Consider the following 23,531-nt stretch of genomic DNA (forward strand, 5'->3'; position numbering starts at 1 on the left):
AAAAATAGATGGTTTTAATTTGAGCGGTTGTATCGTGTTTGAAGGTCGACAACCGTTGCAGTTTCCGTGAGTTAATGTGAGCGACGCCGCGCGGTCGAGTTAGTGCTACAATAACTCATTGAGTTGTGGGTATCGCTTCGTGGAGGGTAAACGCGTCGCCCTATCATGTATTCGGAGGTCGCTTTGCCCACTGCGTTGCCTACTGGCTTGCCCACGACGTTGCCCACAGAGCCCACTGAGCGTAAGAGGACGTTTTCCGTCAATCTTCTACTCCGCTCTTTATTCCATTGTGCGACTCTAGCGCTGTGTGTGTTTGTCTCTCTGTGGGGCATAGTGATGTGCATCTCTATAGATACAAAAAAACATTCGGACCCCATCATTAAGGATCTGAAGTATCTCGCAGCGGGTTTCGGAACGAATTGGAATTATGTGAGTGTTTTAAAACGTTTTTAAATCTTGATCCTTTGTGCTGTATTTAGATAATAAAATACCACTTAGAATGTGTTAATAAATCGTTCTGAAAACGCCATTTAATATATTCGTAATATAAATATTTTTAGTAATATATATTCGCAACTTGTGTTAAGAAATTTTAAGCTAGATGAAAATGTTACAGCAACAAATGTTGATTACTTTCTGTCTACCTCGACAAGTTATGATCGATTTTATGTCTCATATTTAACTACATTTTGTATTATTATCGAGGTTAGGTCGCTAAGGAATTCTACGGAGGAAAATATGAGGAAAAAATAGATTTAAGTATAAAAATAGAAAATATATAATAATCTACGTTTATGGAATAATTTCTATAAATTTATCTTAAGCAGTGGTAGTGCCAACTTTAACATCTTAGCACCGGCACGCCTCCAGTAATGCCACGACCACACAGAAGACAGGCGTGAAAAGGAAGCAATTCCGTGTTTCGTCTGATGAGTGTGGTGCCGGAGGCCTAATTTAAGTCCCTTCACCACCCTTTTCTTATAAGGAGAGGATGAGAAGGGAAGAGGATTTCACGGTAGAGGAGATGCATAGGAAGGGGATTTATCCTCTTTATGTACGCCTTTTCCTCCGTCGGATAAGGGTAGGCAACGCATCTGCAATTTCGGATGTCTATAGGCAGCGATCGCTTCGCCATTTTGGCGGATTCAGGTGGCCGCTTGCTCGTCCACTTTATGTTGTAGGCGGTAAGAAATCGAATCTTGTACTTTCAACACTATCCGCTGAGCCATACATCGTCATGCATCTATTGTTTTTAAAAGTAGAAACAAGGGTCAAACAACTTCAGTTATATTGAACTAAATTAATACCATTTTAATTACAATATTCAATGTTAAACTCAAGTTTAAATATTATGTAACAGTTAAAATAACCAAGACCGTTCTATTTTGTTATTCTCTCACGAAAAACTCACGTCTTTGTGGAAAATTTCGTTATCTACGTAAAATGAACTAATAAATAAAAAAAAACATATAATGTTGATAGCTAACTAAACTCTAAAGGATTTATAAAAGAGAGAATAAAGGAAAAAAATAAACCAGAAACTATTAAGATTGAATGTGGATGACAAAGGTAGAGGAAGACCGAAGTATGGGCGGATTGTGTGAAGGTATATGCTCAAGAAGGGAGTGGATTCAGATATGATATCTGATAGAGATGTACGGGAGAGCAGCACATACTGTGCCGACCCTCCGTAGGGATGAGCAAGCTTATGATATTGAAGACAAAAAGACAATTTCAAATCGCATGCAAGAAATGGTCTTTCCTCGGCAGTATTTTCAGGAAGTGAGAATATGATATACACAAAAGAAACCCTTCTCCAGGTCCTTTTGCATTTAGTATGTCTATTGCCGTTAATCACCTCGTTGTTCCCGCTCGTGCGCCCATTAAAAAAAGCTTTCATTTATAATGGCATATCTTGTATTTTTAGCCTTATCAAGAATATAAGAGTTGTGTGATTGTCGATTGTTTCGCAGCGAACTCAACTGTTTAGTTGCCAGCTACAAATGCTTAAGCTTATAGGAATCAAAGACTAAACAGTTGTGCGATAGTTTAGTCAAAGGAGCGCTCTAAAAAATCTGGCCAGGGGGCGCATCAATCTGATTTTTATGATATAAATTATAAATGCGAAATTGTATATGGATGGATGGATGTTTGTTAGAGTTTGTAAAACGGCTTAACGGATCTTGATAAAATTTAACATCGATGTAGAACATAGTTTGGAAGAACACATAGGCTAATTAGTTTTTTTTAATTCCACGCGGACGGAGTCGCGAGCGAAAGCTAATACATTATAAGTACGTAAAGAGATTAGTATTCATATTTCTAATCAGGCCAGGCTAAGAACAGTTAACATAATTACAATAAAAAATTCTACTATTCAATACTAATAAACTGCATTGAGTAACAAAGGAGTAAATAAGGGCTACTATACATGGGTTTCGTCAAGATAAAGTACTTTCAGCTGCATCTGGAAACTGCCGCGTGTATGGCTAACAAAGTACTGAACAATAGCTACCGTTTGAAGTACAGATAATAAAATAATATTATTTGTTAATCAGTTCGCGTGTGGCGAGCTTTAGTAATAATAAAAGCGAAAAACTACTGCTAATTAAACTGAAGATAATTAATATTAATTCATTGTTGTATTGCAAGAAATGTAATTATTTTAATGAAAATCTTAAAATTTACAATTGTGTGTATCCATATTAAGTGAGCAAACATATGTTGGACAATAAACCAAAATCTAAAGCAGAACAATAACTTTTTTGTAATTCTAAGTAATTTAACCTGATCTTATATCTTGTAATTAACAAACCGTGAAGTTTTCTACACTCAAGTACAAAACAAAGGCATAAGTAAAAAATAAATTGTATCCAAATCGTACTTTGATTTGTACGTATTGGAAATGTTTTGAATGTCCTAGGACCTGTCGCGAAACCAACGTGTAAAATATGTGATGGAAATATCGGATTTTGTTACCTTTATCTGACAGTGACTTAATTTTTAAGCTATCCGAGTCTCTATCAGCAAGTGGTGGGACAGGCCCAGAGTTAACACAAATTAAGTCCGTCCTGTTGGCTGAAATGGAAAAAGGCAATTTAGAATCTAAAATTTTTTCAGTCTTATGGTATATGATTTGCCAACCGCTAGGTATTGTTACTAAATCTATACATATAATAAAAATGGAATGTCTGTTTGTAATATCAAAAAAAAATCCAGATTTCTGGAAGATGATGTATTTGCGTTGCTGATCTCGGAAATCGCATTTAATTTTTTTTTTGTCTGTCTGTCTGTCCGCAAGCCGCGTTTGTTCCAGGTAATCTCCGAAACGGCTGGGCTGATTTCAATTGGACTTTCAGGACTGAAGGGTAGCTGACATAGACGAAGTCGCGGGCAACAGCTAGTTGTTACTAAAGCTGTTAATAAGATTGTCGTTGGTTTAACGGAAGGTAAATTTCGAAGGCTTCGGTCATTTCCTTCTTAATACCTGCAGTTTATAATGTACTAACTGTTTCTCGCGACTTCGCCTGCTTGAACTTAAAAATTAATAAAAAATAATGTAGCCTATGTTACTCGCAGATAAATTACCTTTCTAACGGTGAAAGAATTTTTAAAATCGTCCCAGTAGATTTTGAGTTATTTCAGTACATACAAAAATACAAATCTTTCCTCTTTATAATATTAATATTAGTCTTTATAATATGTATAGATATAGATATATTATGTTTGTGTCTTATTATATCGCTATAAAACCTAATGGATAATTTACACAAAACCTCACACACTTATTCTTTTCATAAATTATACAACCTAAATTGATATATAAAATGTAAAATATTTGAATCAACATTGGCGATTTTTTTTTAAAGTTCCAAGTAACTTATTGCGAAATAATTTTTTGTTAATTTTAATTTGTTGTTTGGACGATACTAATATGTATTTTTTTGTTATTTTTCACTTATATTACCTCGATTTTATTTCCGGGTTAAGAGCAAGATATAGTTATGGAACCGGATTGTTTCATATCTAGCGAAAAACATAATTAAAACAATAAAGTTTAGCTAATAGGTTAGTTGCAAAATGGAATATCTTTAACAAAAAAATAAGTACCAAGCATCTCATTAACAGAAACTTTACAAATGAGAAAAATGGAGAGAAATACGTAAAAAAATATATAAATGTGACTTCTAAATTCGAAGTTGCCCCCTAAACTTATGCTGCTGGCAAAGCCCGTGGTTATTTTTTTCTTGATACAGGCGTTTTCCTAAAGTCATTTTTCGGTGTGTTCTAGAAAAATAAAATATTTCGATAAGAAATAAAACAGTTTTTTGTGTAATTTTGCATTATTTAAATAAGCGCCATCTATCGGAATTACTAAGAATGTATACAAGAAAAGAAAACACTAAAGTCTACGCGTTTATTAAATCTGATCAAAGATGGCATTAAATTATATTTGAAATTAAAATTTTGGGACGTACCTAGTAAAATCCGAATACTGAGTAGTTTGCGTTTTAAATATTAGGTTTTTTAATGTTATTCCTTAAAATTAACTAAACCATTTGTTTTTTTCATAGAATCAGACTTACATTCACCTGACATTTACAAGTACCTAGTACCTACTTACAACAATTTTACTTAGTTGAAAATCTACTAATATTAACTTATTGCATTCAAGTAATTGTATTTTTAATACAATGTAGTACATGTTTTATTAGCTTTACCTGAGACAATACATGGGATCGATGATATTGTACATATGTATTTTACATATGCTTTTACCCGTGACGTCCTCATGAAATTAAAAAATATATGAAATACAACTTATATAATTAAGCTATAACATAGCTTACTAATGGTGAAAGAATTTTTGATATTGGGTGTAATTCTAAAAAAAAAATACAAATCTTTCCTCTTAATAAATACAGTATTAAATTATAGATGTCGACATCACAAAGTTAAGATGAATGGATGGATGTTTGTCAGAGTTTGTAGTCTTATCGGCTGAACGGATTTCGATGAAATTTGGTATAGATGTAGAGGATAGTCTCGGAGAACATATATGCTACTCACTTTTTTAATTATACGCGGCCGGAGTCGCGGGCGAAAGCTAGTGAGAATATAAATTAGTAACTATGACATTTAAACATAATGTAGAACTGTGATGACGTCATACGTCATAAATAATAGCGAAGGATTCCTGCGTAACCAAACCTGTTATTTTTTTAATAACACTTGTACTTGTAAAAAACAACAAAGAAATCAATCTCAAAAACTGAATTCGCTGGAAAGTTTTAATATTGCGTATTTTCGGTTCACAAAACATGATTATGATTCTTTAATGATAGATTTTTAATGGTATATTTTTGCATTTTTTCTAATCCAAGGTCAACGACGATTTGCCTCTCAGCAACAAAGAACAATCCGCTCATTTGAAAATAAATCTTGGGATTTGAACCCAGAACTCGAGGTTACAGAGACTGTCAAGTTATGTTAAACACTTGCATTTCTACTATGCAAATGTGTTCAAAAGTAATTTAATAACTTAAAATTATACGCTAAATATACTTCCTACATTAATTTAATTGGCGTTTGTATATTTTTTTGGCGAGGCCTTAGATCAAGGAGGTTATATACCTCGTGTTGACTCGACACCCCGAAACGTTCGTCCAATCCATACAACAGGTTCACCTCGCTGCAATAGCACGTACTTTTACAACATTGTAGCATTTTACACGCGAACATTTAAAAAAAAATCTTTAAGACATTTTGGCTGCACAACAGAGTAGCCTTTGCCTCTTCGTGTTTCAAGATGGAGGTCGAACAGAATGTTGAACAGGCGGGAGTTTTCAAAAAGAGTTTTTCAGTGAATTTATTAATAAGAACTGTATTTCATGGTATTAATTGTGTTTTGTTTTGTGTGGTTGGTGTTTGGGGTGTTGTTATGTGTTTCACAATAAAAGAAGAGAAAATGACTGATCCGTTGTTGAAAGATTTGAAATATTTGGCGGCATTTTTCTTGACCAACTGGAATTTTGTAAGTTTTATATTATAATAAAAATTATTTATGTTAATGTTTTAAATGTTTATTGCGATATTCGTTTTTATATCACAGACTTTCAAAATGAATTTGATTGCGAGTAAAAGCACGTTAATTTGCACATTAAAAATGGCTAACAAATTGACTTATTGATGATATCGGGTTGTAAATCGTTCTATAATCAATCTGTTATGAACATGACTTCAATCGATAAACCTTCGAATGTAAATCACGTAACATCATGTGCTTATTTGGTTCATGAAGGCGATTTACCTGAATTACCGTATTAGAGTCAAGATCATGGTTTTTCCGCGGATGTTTAATACTAAATTTTATCTAATTTCCATAAAGTTAGAGTCCATAAAAGTTAATTCTTATAGATGTTATTTAACCGAGCATTCTATTAAGTAACAGGGTCGTTTATTATGAATACATTGGCCTTAAGTGATTAGTGCATATTTCCATAGCCGGGCGTTTAACGACCTTCAAGAGTCGTACAGGTTTAGCGAGCAAGAGGTAGGGCTGCCAACTTTTTAGAAACGAACTCACTAAACCTTGCACCTAGAAAACTAAATGAAGTCATTTTCGCTTGTTTTGTACCATCTTTCTGACCCAAGATCCTGTCATATATTTAATTTGAATGTTCACCATAGAAATCTTTAGATTTCTTGTCAAAGTTGCAGAGTTGGCAGCCCTAGCGCGGGACGGCCGCCGCACGGGATCAATACGTCGGGGCTCAGGGCTCGAGATAAACAAATACATTGATAATGTATTAAAGCGATTATAACGTGACTAGCTGTTGCCCGCGACTGCTTGCGTGGTATTAGAAAACATACGAACTATAGGACAAAAATCCCTGGGGAACCGGACATTTCTCGGGGATGAAGCTTATCCCATGTGTACTCCAGACTTTGTTTTATATCTGTGCCAAATTTCAATAAGATATGTTGAACCGTTGCAGAATGATCGAGTAAACATTAAAAAACTAAATGAATAAATCCCACGGGAACTGTAACTATTCCCGGGATAAAAAGTAGCCTATGTGTTCTTCCAGACTATGCTCTAAACCTGTGTCAAATTTCATGGATATCCGTACAGCCGTTTAGGCTACAAACGCTCACAAACATTCATTCATCCATCCTAACTTCGCATTTATAATATTTATATGATTAAACAATGTTGCCAGTCGCTAAAGTTAATGTCCCCTACTACGGAAAATTACTAATGCGAAATCAGGAAGTCGAGTTTCGTAAGATGCGCTATTCTATTGTTTTCTATATAAAATTGTTCTGAAACATGATACGACTATTTACAAAGTCACGGAAGAATTGTTAGGGCCTGTCCCACCACTGGCTGATATAGCTATTAGCTTAAAATTGACGTCACTGTCAGATAAGGTAACAAAATCCGATATTTCCATCAATTTACACGTTTGATTGTTATCAGACAATTTACAATTTGGTGGGACAGGTCCTTAGTCTCCCTTAGTAGTACATTAAATGAGAAATCAACACTAACTTGCTTAGTAATCAATTAACTATACGTTAAAAACATCGACTATTCTAGAAAATCTGCGTTTCTTGTTCCTCCGAAACGATTATACCTTGACCGTAGATGTTCAAAAAATCATTAACTCAACATAATATGTGAAACAACAATTTTCAAGGACATTCATAATTTGAACTCAACTAACAACTGGTTTACATTATGTATTCGTAATAAAACGCGAAGGAATACAAAACTAACTAATTAATTCTGTTAAAAACGCATTGAAAAAGTAACTTTTTTGTATGCCGTGGTTATGACTCGTGTAATGTAATCTTTGTTGTATTAACACTTAGTCCTATAGCCTTTTAAAAACTAAAATTTTAGAGGTGACCTGAAATTTTCTTATAAACTGTTAGGTTACTGTTAGTTCCCTACTAGAAGTATTGTTTAAAATATCAGATACTTATTTTCAACGTAATATTCTGACATAATATAACTTGAAGCCTTCTAAATATGTATCTGATGTACACGAGAAGCCTTTTAAATCATTGAACTATGTTCGTAAATAGAAAATATGATTTTTTTTAAATAATAGTAGATTTTTCTTAATTTACTAATATTTCCTTTAACTATTCCAACTAAGCTTTAGGCTTGTGCTAGGTATGGTTCACGACAATAGGCAAATAGCGGGATTTGAACCCTAGACTGCAAGATCGGTAGTCCGTACCCATAACCATTAGGCTATTGACGCTTTAAAACATACTTTTATTAAGGTTATAACCTACTGTAAATGTTCATTAAACGATATATTTAGGGCTGCTTACTTCATATAGACGTAGATCCGAATAGTGGCTGAAACCACAACACAAACACAAGAAACAATTCTTGTAGATTACCATGCATCATCTATATCTATCTATACTATTATAATAAAGCGTAAACACACACTTCTTTGTTGCCTAAGATGTCGGCAATTACATCATATTTTTGGATAATTCTATTTTTAATAAAAAGCCCTACACTTACGTCACGCTATAGGCTATATATTTTCACGTTATTAAACTTAGGGGTAAATATTTTGGATAAAAACCCTAATGTGGAAAAGAGACCATAAGTTGCTGCCAACGTCAAGAAGGCAAGGTTTCCAAGGTTTGTCATGTCATGTCATTTTGACATTTACAATTGTATTTAACAAATGTAAACAATAAGATAAACTTTTCATAATTTCTTGCGGATGAAGCCGCACGGGAAAAGCTAGTTATAATAAAAAAAGTGTATTAGCCCTTGTCTGATGATATATAGAAAAGACATCTAGTAACTTTACAACTATCAACGTTTACTTGAAGATATTAAAACCATAGACCAAAGTATAGACTCAAAGTTTTCGTGTCAAACGTAAGTGGCAACCCTAGATGGCCTGTGGTCGAACATTAAAGGTTTTAATGGAATTAACTCATCCAATATCGATCGACCTTTTAATCGGTCGAGTAAATAGACACACAAAAGCTTTTAATGTTTTAGCTTAAGTGGGCCAATTCGACCACAAAACATGGAAAACATAGACAACAAAATATTAGAATACTGCCACTAAATGTAACATGTTTATAGAATTTGTTTTAAGTATGTGCTTTAAAAAAATGATTGGAAAGGGGAAGTAGTTGGGCATATGAGGGGAAATTTCCTCTTTATGTGTCCTCTCCTTCATAGATTAAGGAAGGCAAAGCTTCTTCAATAGCAGATTTTGACGCAGTTTGAGACCTTACATTAGGAAAAAAGCTAGTCTGTTTACTCAGTGATAACGTAGCTTTTTAATGGTGAAAGAATTTTTTAAATCGGCCTAGTAGTTTTTGCGTGAATCAAATACAAAACCCAAAAATACAAATCTTTCTTCTTTATTATATTAGCATAGTTAGTGTGGATGTTTATAATTGAGTTATATGCGTTTTTTTAATTCTACTTAAGTATTTTATGACTAGGCGTGTAGAAACACTTACTATTATTACTTACGATTTAATTTTTCAGTCAATAAACTTTACATCACCGCGATAAGAATAGTAAACCATTACTATGATTTCACGTTTTTTTTTATTTCATAGCGAATGCATGAACAAGGAGAAACAAGTATTTATTATTGGAATTCAAAAAGGACAAGCTTAAATAAATAATCACTAAACAAAATAATAATTTGAAGATGCAATTTAAAAACATTTGAACAAAAAAAATTAGTCATTACTTTTAATGATTATATTAAGAGATTTTGCCCACGTCTTCGTCCGAACATAATTTTAAAAAGTCAGTAAGTAGACAGACTAAGTTTCTTCCAGACTAAATCTATACTATTATAATAAACATGAACACACATTTCTTTGTTGCCTAAGATGTCGGCAAATACAACATATTTTTGAATAATTCTTTTTTTAAAGCCCTACACTTACGTCACGCTTTAAACTATATACTCGTATAAACTTAGGGGTAAATATTTTAGATAAAAACCCTAATGTGCGAAAGAGACCATTAGTTGCTGCCAACGTCAAGGAAACAAGTTTGCCAAGGTTTATCATGTCATGTCATTTTGACATTTGCTGTTGATAATATGACAATTATAAACAATAAAGTAAAATTTTCATAATTTCATGCGGATGGAGCCGCACGGGAACAGCTAGTTCTACATACATTGGACAATTTTATATAAGTGGCGAAGTCTGTTAACAATTGTTGTTACTAAATATATTCGTAAGAAGGTATACGAAGAAATACGAGAACAGACTTACAATAAAGTTAGGTAATTCATTACACGCAGACAGATGTTAAGTCAACCTTGACACAAAAGGATAATAAAACACCAATAATGTAGGATGAAGAGACGCACATCTTTGACTAAAGTATTTGTATTTCAGCGATTGTCGATTGTTTCGCAGAGCAACTGTTCAGTTGCATAACTAAATATTGAGCGTGCGCACTTTCATATAAGCCCATAGGAATCACAGACTAAGCAGTTATGCGATAGTTTATTCAAATGTTTGCGACGCACTTTTAACATTTTTCTTATCGATCTGTTGTTTTAAGATTATTACAGCAAAATCTTTATTTACAACTGGTATCTCATAAGTAGGTTAACAGTGGCAGAGCCCGCTTTAACATCTTCGCACGAATGAGCCGGATCGCCCCCAGTAATACCACGACCACACAGAAGACAGGCGTGAAGTGGAACCAATTCCGCGTTTCGACTGATGAGTGTGGTGCCGGAGGCCTAATTTTAGTCCCTTTCCATTTCCACCCTTTTTTTAAGAGGAGAGGGTGGAAAGGAAAAGTGGATTTGATGGTGGAGGAGACGCATAGGAAGGAAAAATGTCCTCTTTATGTGCGTCTCCTCCTCCGTCAATGGACGGTAGGCAACGCATGATGCAATTGCGGATGTCTATGGGTAGCGGCCGCTTTCCATTTCGGTGGATTCAGGTGGCCGCTGGCTCGTTTGCTACCTTATATTATAAAAAAAAAGGTTGGAATACAACAGATGTGTTAGTCTGTTTATTACTACTAGTACGTTAAGTACAACTCTGTTTAAAGAAAAATATACAAAACGCAATAATAACATTGGTAAAGTAAGTTACATAAGTAATTGGTTTTCATACACGTCCTTGGATAATTGTCAGTACACTAAGGTATTATTAAGTCCTGTTACAGAAAGAAGATTGCATGCAATAAGCCTTCAAGAAATTATTGTTTTGCAGTTTTACTGATGCAATAGCTACCGTATTCGATTTGGAACCGTTGTTTTACACTGCGGTAACATTTGTACCAAAAATTGTTAACTCAGTTTATTTATCTGCTACACTTTATCTGCACGGACACAGAACTTAGTAAGAAGTCCGTGTGTGATCCCACTAACATCCGTTCATGCAAATTCCCGCGTCTATACATATAATAAAATTTGACTGTCTGTTTGTAATATCAAAAGAAAACTTCCAGATTTCGGGAAGATGATGTATTTGCGTTGTTAATAACGAAAATCGAATTTACATTTTTTGTCTGTCTGTCTGTAACGACTGGGTCGATTTCGTCCGGAGTTTCACGTAAGGGTAGCTGAGTAATACTTTTTTATGTTAATATTGCGTGGACGAAATAGCGGGCGACAGCTAGTTTATAATATTAGTAAGAAGTAAGGTAATGTAAGGGAGCGTTAAATATTTTTGTTTGACTGTGTCTACAGTGAAAACCGACTGTTATATATGATAGTAATCATGATTATATTACCTGAACTTTTTTGTGTACAACTGTGCGTGTAATAAAAAATATGTTCCTTTACGATACAAGTATCGTAATTTTTAAAGTGCTTTAAAATAACAAGATAGTTTTGTTCGTGGAATTTTCCACATTTTAAAGTAAACAAAATATTGTGGGAAATTTTGTGCCATTGTGATTTTATAACAAGAAAATCTTGTTCAAAATGGATTCGTTAAATCTAAATATAACAAAGTTACTTGGTTTACATTATGCCAGTATAGTTGGAGATAGCGCAGGCATACTGGTATTTAGTAGTGTCTAAACTAGACTAGCGCCAGTGAACTATAGCAGAGCAAGAGTGCAATGATGGCATATATCATATCTCCACTGCCCCCTGTATCATAAAGTGAACCATGTAATAGTAGTTAAGGGGAGGCTGAAAACCAGCGCGGCCTTCAGTGACAAGCTCGAGGCCCCATCAGCTGAGTCTTATCCTTATGGCCAAGATTTTTTTTTTATTTGTTTACAGTAATATGTTTTGTAAGTTGTGTTCTTTTTTATAATTCTTTTGGTCAATAAACAGTGATTTATTTTGTACTACTTTATTTTATTTTTAACAATATAAGCCTGTCCAGCGCAACTATACTACAGTGTATGCATAAGGTCTTGCAGAACAATTTTTCAGAGCATTCTGTATATCGGTAGAAAATAACCTAAACTATCGGATTACTGTGGTACGATTGTCGATTGTTTCACAGTCAAATCAACTGTGTTTTACACAATAAAATCGAGTAGTGTACAACTCCATATAAGATAACAGGAATCAAAGCGAGACTAAACGGTCCTGCGATAGTCTAGTTTCGGGTGTGCGCGCGCTCTATAGATTGACTGGCGACATCAACTAAGACTTTCTTTATAAAGATTTGACGAAAAATAATTACGGCTTCCAGACTTTCTTCAGTTGTTCAACTTGAATAAATTGTTGTATTCTAGACTTGATATCTAGCGAAATATTTAGAACTAGCTTTCGCCCGCGACTCCGTCCGCGTGAAATTAAAAAAGAAAACAGTGAGTAGCCTATGTGTTTTTCCAGATTATCCTCTACATCTATACAAAATTTCATCGAAATCCGTTCAGCCGTTTAGTCTACAAACTCTAACAAACATCCATCCATCCATCCAACCAACCATCTAAACTTTCGCATTTTTATTTTAAGATATTTTGAACGAATTAAAGTACATTTCCACTGCAGTATTACTATTATTTTTGTGTTTTTTTTTTCAAAGTGTATTATCGGGATGTCATTGCGTTTAATAAAAGTGATTCGTCAGTGGAAACGCCAATTTGTTACACTAATTAAAATTAATAACCTTGTGCGGAAGGTTAATAATCATGGTCCACAGTTTGTTCTAAATATTGTTAGTTTATTATAAATTAATGTAAATGGGCGAACTGGCAAAAAATAAGACACGAGATGAACACTTAACTCGAATTAAAAGGATTCCTCTGGCGAACGTCACGTCATTAATATTGACGTGCCGTGACTTGTGTATATGTACACGAACACCTTGTTAATTGTTCTTTATGATTGGAAAGATAAATTTCTATTTGTTCTAGTGACATATTTAATACGCCGTAGCAAAGCACCGCGAAATTTTTGATTACATTTTGATAAAAAATTTCACAAAACGTGAGATAACGCAATACTTTCTATTATTTGCTTAATTTGACTTACGTATTATAAGTAGTTATGTCTAATACAAAATTAAAATATGCTTTCTGTCTACCTCACCGAGGTGCTCGGAGTTTACTCTTTTTTTTCGAAGGGGAATGCGTTATGCATACTCCGTGCCTCAGGGCAGACACGAGAGTTATGTGGGACTCTCCCCCCGTAGTGGCGGGCATACCTCACTAAACCCCTTCGTTCCCTCCTGGCCATTGTGTCGGACGCCACGGGAACGCTTTCGCTTGCCACCGCGACGCCTCATTTACCGCCCTCGTGACGTCCCAACAAGTTGGGACGCTGCGCCCTAAGGCGCCCCTCGGAAGACGGTACCGTGCAATGCGGAACGTACCCTAAGTTATGGGTGATTAGTCCATAGTCAAACACGCTGGCCCACTGCAGGTTGATTTCAAACATATCTTTGAATTACTGGCAGATATATGCAGGCATCATAATGTTTTCCTTCGCCGTAAGAACGTCGGATGTCCACATGAAATTAAAAATCCATAAACATTTGTACAAGGCGGGATTTGAACTCTGAATCTGCAAATTACAATTGCTTAATTCTTGAGATACCGACGCTCTTAGTTTACTTTTAAATGACATTTTTAAAGGGTGTTTTTTTTTTAATTTGTAAGTAATAAGATATTTATCATCATAATAATTTACATTAATTTTAATATTAAATTGAAAATACCAATTGTTGACGTTTTTGCATGTGAATATACAGGGACACAGGGGTTCCACTGACCAAGAATTCTATACAATCTTATTGCTATTTCATTATTTTAAAATAGAATGATAGAGATGAAATATTTTAAATTCTCAACCGATAATTATAAAGTTTTAAATAAAATAAATACATGTAATTTGTAACAATTCTTTTACGTATTCGAAACAGTGTAGTCGCAATGGGGAAAAGTTTGTTTTTAAAATTGCGTGTTAAAATGAATTTGCTTATAAGAACAGTGTTTCATTATTTCAACTTTGTACTATTGTGTTATGTCAGTTGGTATGGGACGGAGATTGTACGTAGGATTAAAGAATTGGACGTCATTGATGAGAATTTAAAGATGACAGTTGATAATGTACCGTACTATATGACACACTGGAATATGGTGAGTTGGGGATATTAATTAGGAATTATTTGTAAGGGGAAATATCCTCTTTATGTACATCTCCTCCGTCAATTAAGGGTAGGCAACACCTGCAATTGCGGATGTTAATGGACGGCGTTGATATACAGTTGCAATGACAGTGGAAACTCACCGTAATATACCAATAATTGTCTGGACGCGTGACGCGGCGAGGGATACCGTGTTATCTCACTGTACAGATAAGGGCGGGGACAAAGATCGTGATGTCTGCCCGTAGTAAATTGCCTAACATTGATATTACTGAGTTGCCATTATTAGAGAATATTTCACAAGTATTTAGGGAGTTTTAATTGATACTTTTATATTGTTTTATTTATAACAACACTTATTTATAAAATTATAAAAAATATTCGAATAATGTTGAATAAATAATTAGTAAGATTCCAAAAGGTCTTTAAAAATTTGGTATGAAAATGTACACCAAACTATAAATAACCTTTAAACGGTATAAAAAATTTTAAACATAATAGATATTATTTTAAGGGTAAAATAATTTGTTAATCTGTCCACACCGACGGAACTTGCATGTACCGTCAACAAAATCTATTTACGACATAGTCGCCCAAATCGCCTCGGGCGACTAATTAGTGTAATTAGCTTTTAATATTAGTTCATATTTTAATATAAATAAATAAAATGGAAAACATATGGAGAGATAGTAATATTCTGTACAATGTGTTATGTTTTTTAATAACAGAAAATGAGAAACTTTTCGATAGAAGTGACGCGAGATTATATTGGAAGACGGTTTTGCATATATTTTCAATTTTACACCATGCCTACGTTTCGTTGTTCGCTTTTAAAATGGAATCGGCTTTAAAAAATAGTCCCGATTTGGAAATCCAATCGTTGTTTACATTCAGGATGGCGTATCTCACCGGCTGGAACTTTGTAAGTAAATCTTACTATTATATTACTAGCTTACGCCAGCGACTTCTGCGTGGCACAAAAAAAAAGTAAGTAGCCTATGTGTGCTTAAAGACTATCCAGTATATCTTTGTCAAATTTCATCGAGATCCGTTCAGCAGTTTCGGCTACAAACTCTAACAAACATCCATTCATCTAACTTTCATATTTATAATATTAGTATGAAGTATGATAAATGGGAAAATTTAGATGGATGTTTGTAAGAGTTTGTAGCGTAAACTGCTGAATGGATCTCGATGAAATTTGACATAGATTTACAATATAGTTTGAAAGAACACATAGGCAATTTACTTTAGTATTTCAATTCCACGCGGACGGAATCGCGGGCAATACCTAGTTACACTAGGCTAGTAATTTAGTCGAGTACAAAGTGATTTAGTAGACAAAACATTCTCGTGTTTTAATCAACTTAACTAAATGTTCGTTATACACATGTTAAGTAAAATTACTCGATTCTCGACTACATTGTTAGCGAAGGCATTAACATTGTTCTAGTTAATTCGTTATTATTTCATTGGCAATACTTTGTATTTTAAAAAACACATAACAAATAGACTTATCAATAATTTGTTTTTATTTAGATAATATAACTTTGATAGCATTCAACAATACTTCCTTATTCCGCGTAGTGATGGTATACCAATTACGAGTATGTGGTTTAGGCATTATTCAAGTCTTGACAATATTTCTAACTAGCTTTCGCTCGCGTTTCCCTCCGCGCGGAATTAAAAAAATACAAATGCTGGTAGCCTATGTGTTATTCCAGACTATCCTCTACATCTATACCAAATTTCATTGAAATCCGTTCAGTCGTTTAGGCTACAAACTCTAACAAAAATTCATCCATCTAAACTTTCGCATTTATAATATGTGTTTTTAGAGAGTCACTCGTAATGTACGTCACATTTTACTACCTTATTTGATCCTAATTTCATCATTTTAGCTTAGTAATGTTTTTATTTTACCTATATAAAACCAATTCACTTATCTACGTATCATGAACAAAGACATGCTATTGCGAGACTCGTCTTCAATCCCGATAGATAATTATCATGTGCCACAATGAATCAGCTAAACTAAGGTCAGATTAACACGCGCACTTAGCTTATCTAATAGCTTAACTGTATATCTGAGTACCAATTAGTACAGTTGTGTAGTCATAGAGTAGCTATTCATAAACATCTGTAAAACGGATATAAAAAAATAATAAGTCTGTAAAGTTGATTATTTTCGGTTAAAAATTTATAAGACTAACGGATTTTTTTGGAAATACATTAATATTTCTTTCAAAAATTCTAAATAAGTTTAAAGTTTATTCTACGAATGACGGCAATAGTCGGACCATGTGGTTCGACTGCATTCGAACCTTGGTTGGGAAAACACTGGTACTTCGTCTTAACCACTAAGCCACTGGCTCTTCAGTACCAAACTAGATTAGCGTAAGACCATGTATCACAGTCTAAGAGACTCCGCAGACTAAAGACTTCCAATCTATCGACAGTTTTCCTACACACCACCACCCATGGTCCCACCGACCCTCAGGTCATATGGGCCAAATCTGTGGAGGGCGCGCACGCATATGCACCTTCTTGACTGCCTACTTGTTATATTGTGTCTTAATTTGTAACAAGTCTGGACATAACGACAGTTTTATCTTGTCTAGCAGTGATAAAAACAAAATGGGTGCAATGTGCACGCCTTTATACAAGCTCGTCTTGATTAAACGCCTGATTATCGGCCGATTAAGTCTGTAGTCTGCGTGGTTGTAACTCCGTCAGTTGTTTTAATCATAACCTTTAATGTTATTGGTACATACGACACGTGATAGGAACACGTGGTGGGGTTTTACAATATTCGTATAATTATAATGCATTCCTTATTTGCGGTTTGTGTATCTATTTACTGCGATATGTGGTGCAGTTTAACTTGGAGATGTAAAAATAACTATAAAATATTATAAAGATGAACGATTTGTATGTATTTAGATAACTTAGAAACAACTGGACTGTTTTTTAAATTCATTCACCATTAAAAAGCCGCGTTTTTGACTAACTTCCCAAAAGAAGGAGGTACTCAATTCGTCTGTATGTTTTTTTGTGTGTTACGGCATAACTCCGCCGCTAGTGGACCGATTTTGATAATTCTTTTTTTTCCGAAAGGTAATGCTTGCAAGTTGGTCCCATTTTTTTTTGTCTGATTTTTTTACTGAGTAATATAGGGTATGTTTTTTTACTACTTTTAATACACGTGAACAAAGTCGCGAACTGCAGCTAGTAATAAATATTTTCATTAATCTAATTTAGTTTTTATTCAAACATGAAAATTGTTACTTTTATTAGTTATTGATGTTCGATCAGCCAATATCGCTAATGGTTTAGTAAACCTACTAAATCGAAATAAAAAATTATGCTGAAGCGTTTAATATTGAATATAACATAAGGAAAAATAACTATAATTAAGTTACCATGTTACATAACGCCAATCATTTCTTTCTGATATTTTATCGAAAAATAAATGATTCATACTGCAACGTTCAATAAACAGCACTATTACAGAGCCATAGACAACTGCCTTTTTTAGAATATTGCGTTCGTCTTCAGTATAATTTGATTCCTGTATACTGTACAGCATTATTTTCTCTGTCAGCACATAGACAAAACATATCAATAAGGTCGACAGTTCAAACAGGGCACGGGACACACGTGATCGCCGCATGACTTAATTAGTAAATACAATAAATTTCAACACAACGATAAGTGCACAGAGCAACGTACCCGTAGACACTTCCTCTGATTTTTTTAATAGGACACATCCTGTTTTTGTAACAGAATGTTCCTGTGATATGCAACTTGAGGCGGAAACTAAAGTATCTTGTCAACAAAAGCGTATTTAGGAAACTGTAATGGTTGAACTGCATTATAATTTAACGTTTTATTTCGTATGCATAAAACCTTAATTAGGTACAAGTTTAAAAACATCAGTCTTTATTCAGTATTTAAGACAGTTGTAGTTGCAGGAAAGAATAAAACGCTATCATTATTGTGGAGTTAAGGCTCTTGTTAACAATGACGGATATTCCTTGATTGTTGTTTTATCCTTTTCTGATTACCTTAGTACGGAAACTGCTTGAATATATCATTTACGTTTAAAACTAGTCAGACAGGTTAAACGATCAAACAGCTTCCAATTCACAAAAATAAAAACAAAGACAATGGGCGATGGGAATTATATCAAATTAAATACAATTCAGTAAATAAAATACGCAATTAAACATTTTGAAATAAAATTCTAATTCATATTTTTTTTTACTTATTTTCAAGACTCACTTTAGAATATACTTAGCGTGTGTTTTTTTAAATCGCAAACAAAGACTTACTCCTAAATTCTGCATCTACAACGGTGGTTAATAATCAAATAAATTCTGTTATCAGACAATTGGCCTGGATTGTCAGAAAACGTTATCTACGTTTTCACTGCACATTTAACATTGTAACAGCCTTACAAGTAAACGCGGTATAAAGTTTATTCCTAAGTTTAAATTTGTATCGCGTTTATTTGTAAGGCGGAAGGACGTTATAGAATGGTTAACTATTACGAAATACTTTTATATGAACCACATTCATTAAGACTATCTTATTATATCAGACTGGCTTTCGCTTGCGACTAAAAAGACAAAAGTGAGTAGCCTATGTGTTCTTCCAGACTATTCTCTACATCTGTACCAAATTACACCGAAATTCGTTCAGCCGTTTAGGCTACAAACATCCATCCATCCATCTAAACTTTTGCAATAATTAGTTAGATTAGATTAAATTTATTCATTAATTCAATAAGTTCTTGTCCATCACTTTGTAAGCCATATTGTAGTAGCTCACATAAGTATAGTCGCGGTAATCCGCGGTGTGCACTCCAGGCAAAGTTGCCTTGTTCATTGCAACGAGACAATCTCCGCCTCTTCCTAAAAATTAACAATTAGCACAGTAGTCTACACGAAGGGATAAATAAAAAGAAACTAACCGTGGTATAACTAACTGTTTTTTTTTTTCGTAAATTTTATAAGCTACGTTTTATTAATATTTGTTCCGCATCTCGTTAAAAATGTTCCAACGAAATGTTTTAAGGTGAAACACCGCCAGTTTCCTCGATTGTACAAGGTTGATCTACCTTGTTATTTCAGACATCTCTAATATCTTTTTAAGTCATTCATAATCCTAATAACTAAATATTTAATGTACTTGGTTGCAGGCATTCCAGACGATATTCCTGATGCTGTCGCTGGTACACGATTTGCTGGAGTGGCTTGACAAGCAGGACAGCCAGCTTGCCTCGCGTCTACGCTACTGGAGAGACATCGTCTTCTCAGGGCTCGTCTTGCCTTTTACTTTGGTAAACAAATACACCGATTAAGTAATTATTTATAAGGAATCTGCTCCAAGTGACTGTTTAAAAACTCAGAATGCTAACGTCCTTAGAAAATCTTGTGCGATTGTCGATTGTTTCGCATCCAATTCAACTGTTTAGTACAACCTAAAATCGAGTAGTGTGCACCTTCATATAAACTAGGAATCAAATCAAGTCAAAGGTGCTCTTAAAGAGTACAATTTAATCTAAAGAATTGTGCTGTATACTGTAGTAATCAATTTAGGCTTTGATCTGGTCTGTTTTTTTAGTTGTTCTACAATTGTTTCCAGTTCGTGTCATCGATGTTCTGGTGCGTGTACGCTGTAGACCGCGAGCTGGTGTTCCCGCGCGTGTACGACGACGTGGTCCCGTGGTGGTTCAACCACTGCGTGCACACCAACATCTCCGTAGTTGTTCTCATCGAGACGCTGCTGCAGCCCCGCAGGAGGCCGAGGAACTTTAAAAACGAGATCCTAGCCGTCACTATTGTTGATGTCGCTTATGCTATTGTGTAAGTATTCTTTTAGATTATTAATAGTTCTAGAGCACGCTTGACATCTTTGCCCTGAAGGGCCGGAACGCCTGGTGAAATGCCACGACACAGAAGACAGGCGTTTAGTGGCAGGAATTCCTCGTATACTCTGATCAGTGTGGTTCCGGAAACCTAATTTTTGTCCCTTTTTCTTTCCACCCTTTTCTTAAGAAAAAATGTGAAGGAAAAATAAATTTTACGACGGAATCGCATAGGAAGGTGAAATATCCTGGTTATGTGCTTCTGCAATCATGTTGATCGTTCGCCACCTTATAATATTAATAAAAAATAAAATTATTAACATCTTTGTAAATATGAACTTTTAGTATTTTGTCATCTTCTTAATTAACTTTGACAAATTGTGTTTGACCTATGATTTATATAGCTTACATAGAGCGGGCGAACTCCTTTGACTAAACTATCGCAAAACTGTTGCGCCACTGTCGATTGATTAGCAGCCTTCAACTGTTTAATAGGGAATATGCATGTTTTTTTTCCTTTTTTTAAACGATTCTACTTGTTAAAAAAAAATTGACGCGAAAATATTCAACCATTGAACTAAAAATAATAAAATAGAATTACGACCATTTTCGAGCGACTAAAACGCGACCGGAGTTGTCATGAGACGTTAATCGTCTATTCCATTCACAACTTACGCTCAGATGTCACTTCGACGTAAAACACAACAAAGTTTCTCAAAGTAAAAAGGTCAAAAATCGATTTTTTATTATTCCTGATACAAATAAGTGGTAATTAATAATTCTATTCATTAATTTTTTATTTTAAAATTGGTTTTGATATCTTGTTTACAGTAAAATACTTCAAGAGTGTATTTCTATATAAACTAACGTAAATGAACTGTGTATTGACAACACAGCGACGCCATATTAGATAAGCCATTTGCTTCGACCAGTAGTGTGCGTTTTAGAACTTGCGAGGGAATTTGAAAATACACTTTTTAATGATTACATTTTGCCACTAAATCATATTGTATTTAAAAAAAATCTGTTTTTATAGTAATAAAAGTATACTTAAAAACAGTTTGGTGCAATTTGGCGTCAACCAAACATCGAGCACGTAGGAATTAAAGCGCGACGAAACAGTTGTGCGATAGTTTAATAGTATCTTATTCAAAGGTATTCATAAGTAGTAAACAATTTCAGATACTACGGGATCTATTTCTTCACCCACCGCTGGTTGTACAGAGTGTTCGGTGTGATGACGTGGTGGCAGGTGTGTCTGTACCAGCTCCTCATCTGGGGCTCCTCCTACATCTTCTACTTCCTGCAGTTCCCCATCAACAGACTGGTGCACGGAGACGTCGAGGAGACGGAGGTGGCGGGCCTCACGGAGCAGGTGATGAACGCCAAAGATCTTAATGAAGGTAAAATGGAGACAGATTTAAATGCATCCAATTTGTCCAAAAATACTTGGAGTTTGAAATACAGAACGATTGGTAGTAAAATGGAAAATTCACATTTGTAATGTTTTAGGTTTTTAGCTAGATTGTGATTTGCTGGAGGAAGTTCCAAATATACAGAAATATCAACTTGTATAATTTGTAATGTTATGAATGAAAAGCCAGTACTGTTACGCCATTATTTAATAACATTCCTATTATTTTTGATAGTTTGAAATATTAGTTTGAATTTTACAATCATTAATATAATTCAAAAATAAAATATTATTAGTAAAAAAAATAATGCAATTAAAAATTCTCTTTGTCTTAAACTTGTTGACTTTGTTGACTTGTTCTTTTACGTGATAAAATAACATATTAATATGACTGTGATATAAAATAGAACAAAAATACCATCAATTTGAAAATTAAACTCGACTCTTCACAGAAAACAGGCGTGAAGTGGAAGCAATTCCGCGTTTCGTCTGATGAGTGTGGTGCCGGAGGCCTAACTTTAGTCCCTTTTCCTTTCCACCCTTTTCTTAAGGGGAAAGGATCGGAGGGAAAAGTGGATTTGACGGTGGAGGAGACGCATAGGAAGGGGAAATGTCCTCTTTATGTGCGTCTCCTCCTCCATCAATTAGGGTAGGCAACGCATCTGCAATTGCGGATGTTTATGGGCAGCGGTCGCTTTCCATTTCGGTGGATTTAGGTGGCCGCTTGCTCGTTTGTCACCTCGTATTATAAAAAAAAAAAAAATATGGGAACAATGCCAAAGTGAACGAATGGCATTTATTGCCTTTAGTGGAAAGTAAATATTCTATCTCTCTGTACTTATATTTTAGTATATAAAAATAGAATTAATATATTAAAGTTTTTATAACTGAGTCAAGATTACAAGGGACCAAGTTTTATAATATTTTTTTAATAAAAAAAGCTATATACTTGATTTGATTGTATAACAATTTTAACATGAAACGACTATTAAATTATTTTCAGTTTTTTTTAATTCAAAGCACATTTTTTATTGTAATTTCTATCCCAAATTTAGTGAAAACTTGATACGAAAATTGTAAAACATTTAAGAAGTAAATTCTGGTCTAATTTTTTGACAAATAAAGAAATCTGTTTTATCAAATTAAATAAATTTTGTGTAAAATGATTCAAAGTAATGTTTCACAAAATAAATATATTTACATATGTGCTATTTTGATGTGTAAATAAATTATGAATAAAAAATGAATTTTATAAAAATCTATAAAATGTCAGTCAATTTTTAAACAATATAAATAATGTTTTTTGATGCAATAGGTTTTTATAAGAATTTTTACGAATTTAATTATTAATAATTTATAAATAAGAGATTTCCTTGTAACCAGGAATTAAATAATACATTTAATAAAAATATCCGTATATACAAATATGTTCTTTTATTTTCTTATTCGATAAGTTTTTTTCAATGCGGTTCTTGGACAAAGAGATTCAAAAATACAGGGTTATTTGTAATTAAACGTATTGTTCATTTTATATCAAAATTATCACAAATAGAGGGTCCATTTGTGATAATTTCGACTCCCATGATCATTTTATAAAATCCTACTTGTATCTCATTTTTTCTCTGTTGCCTTTGACAGCTTTTCGAA

At 34.0% G+C, this 23,531-nt stretch overlaps 1 protein-coding gene across 2 annotated transcripts; it reads left to right on the forward strand.

The window, feature by feature from the left end:
- Positions 1 to 119: 119 nt before the first annotated feature.
- Positions 120 to 22,327, forward strand: LOC106101316 (androgen-dependent TFPI-regulating protein-like). 2 transcript variants are annotated; one of them, XM_013280494.1, is made up of 4 exons: positions 120 to 429; positions 19,802 to 19,942; positions 20,248 to 20,468; positions 21,653 to 22,327. In XM_013280494.1, the coding sequence occupies exons 1-4, from the start codon at positions 166 to 168 to the stop codon at positions 21,972 to 21,974; spliced, it is 948 nt and encodes a 315-aa protein (XP_013135948.1). In that variant the 5' UTR covers positions 120 to 165; the 3' UTR covers positions 21,975 to 22,327. The 2 variants fall into 2 exon arrangements, with proteins under 2 accessions (XP_013135948.1, XP_013135949.1); XM_013280495.1 differs by lacking the exon at positions 120 to 429 and adding an exon at positions 5,688 to 6,034.
- Positions 22,328 to 23,531: the final 1,204 nt, after the last annotated feature.

This window comes from Papilio polytes, unplaced genomic scaffold (assembly GCF_000836215.1).
Source record: "Papilio polytes unplaced genomic scaffold, Ppol_1.0 DF823991.1, whole genome shotgun sequence".
In the NCBI taxonomy this organism is placed as follows: domain Eukaryota; kingdom Metazoa; phylum Arthropoda; class Insecta; order Lepidoptera; family Papilionidae; genus Papilio; species Papilio polytes.

What these genes read in the sequence shown, in the direction of transcription:
- LOC106101316 (XM_013280494.1), top strand. Translation starts at nt 166, where the DNA reads ATGTATTCGGAGGTCGCTTTGCCCACTGCGTTGCCTACTGGCTTGCCC. An exon ending in TCGTCTTGCCTTTTACTTTG is followed by an intron (nt 19,943 to 20,247) that starts GTAAACAAATAC and finishes AATTGTTTCCAG; the next exon opens with TTCGTGTCATCGATGTTCTG. An exon ending in GATGTCGCTTATGCTATTGT is followed by an intron (nt 20,469 to 21,652) that starts GTAAGTATTCTT and finishes AAACAATTTCAG; the next exon opens with ATACTACGGGATCTATTTCT.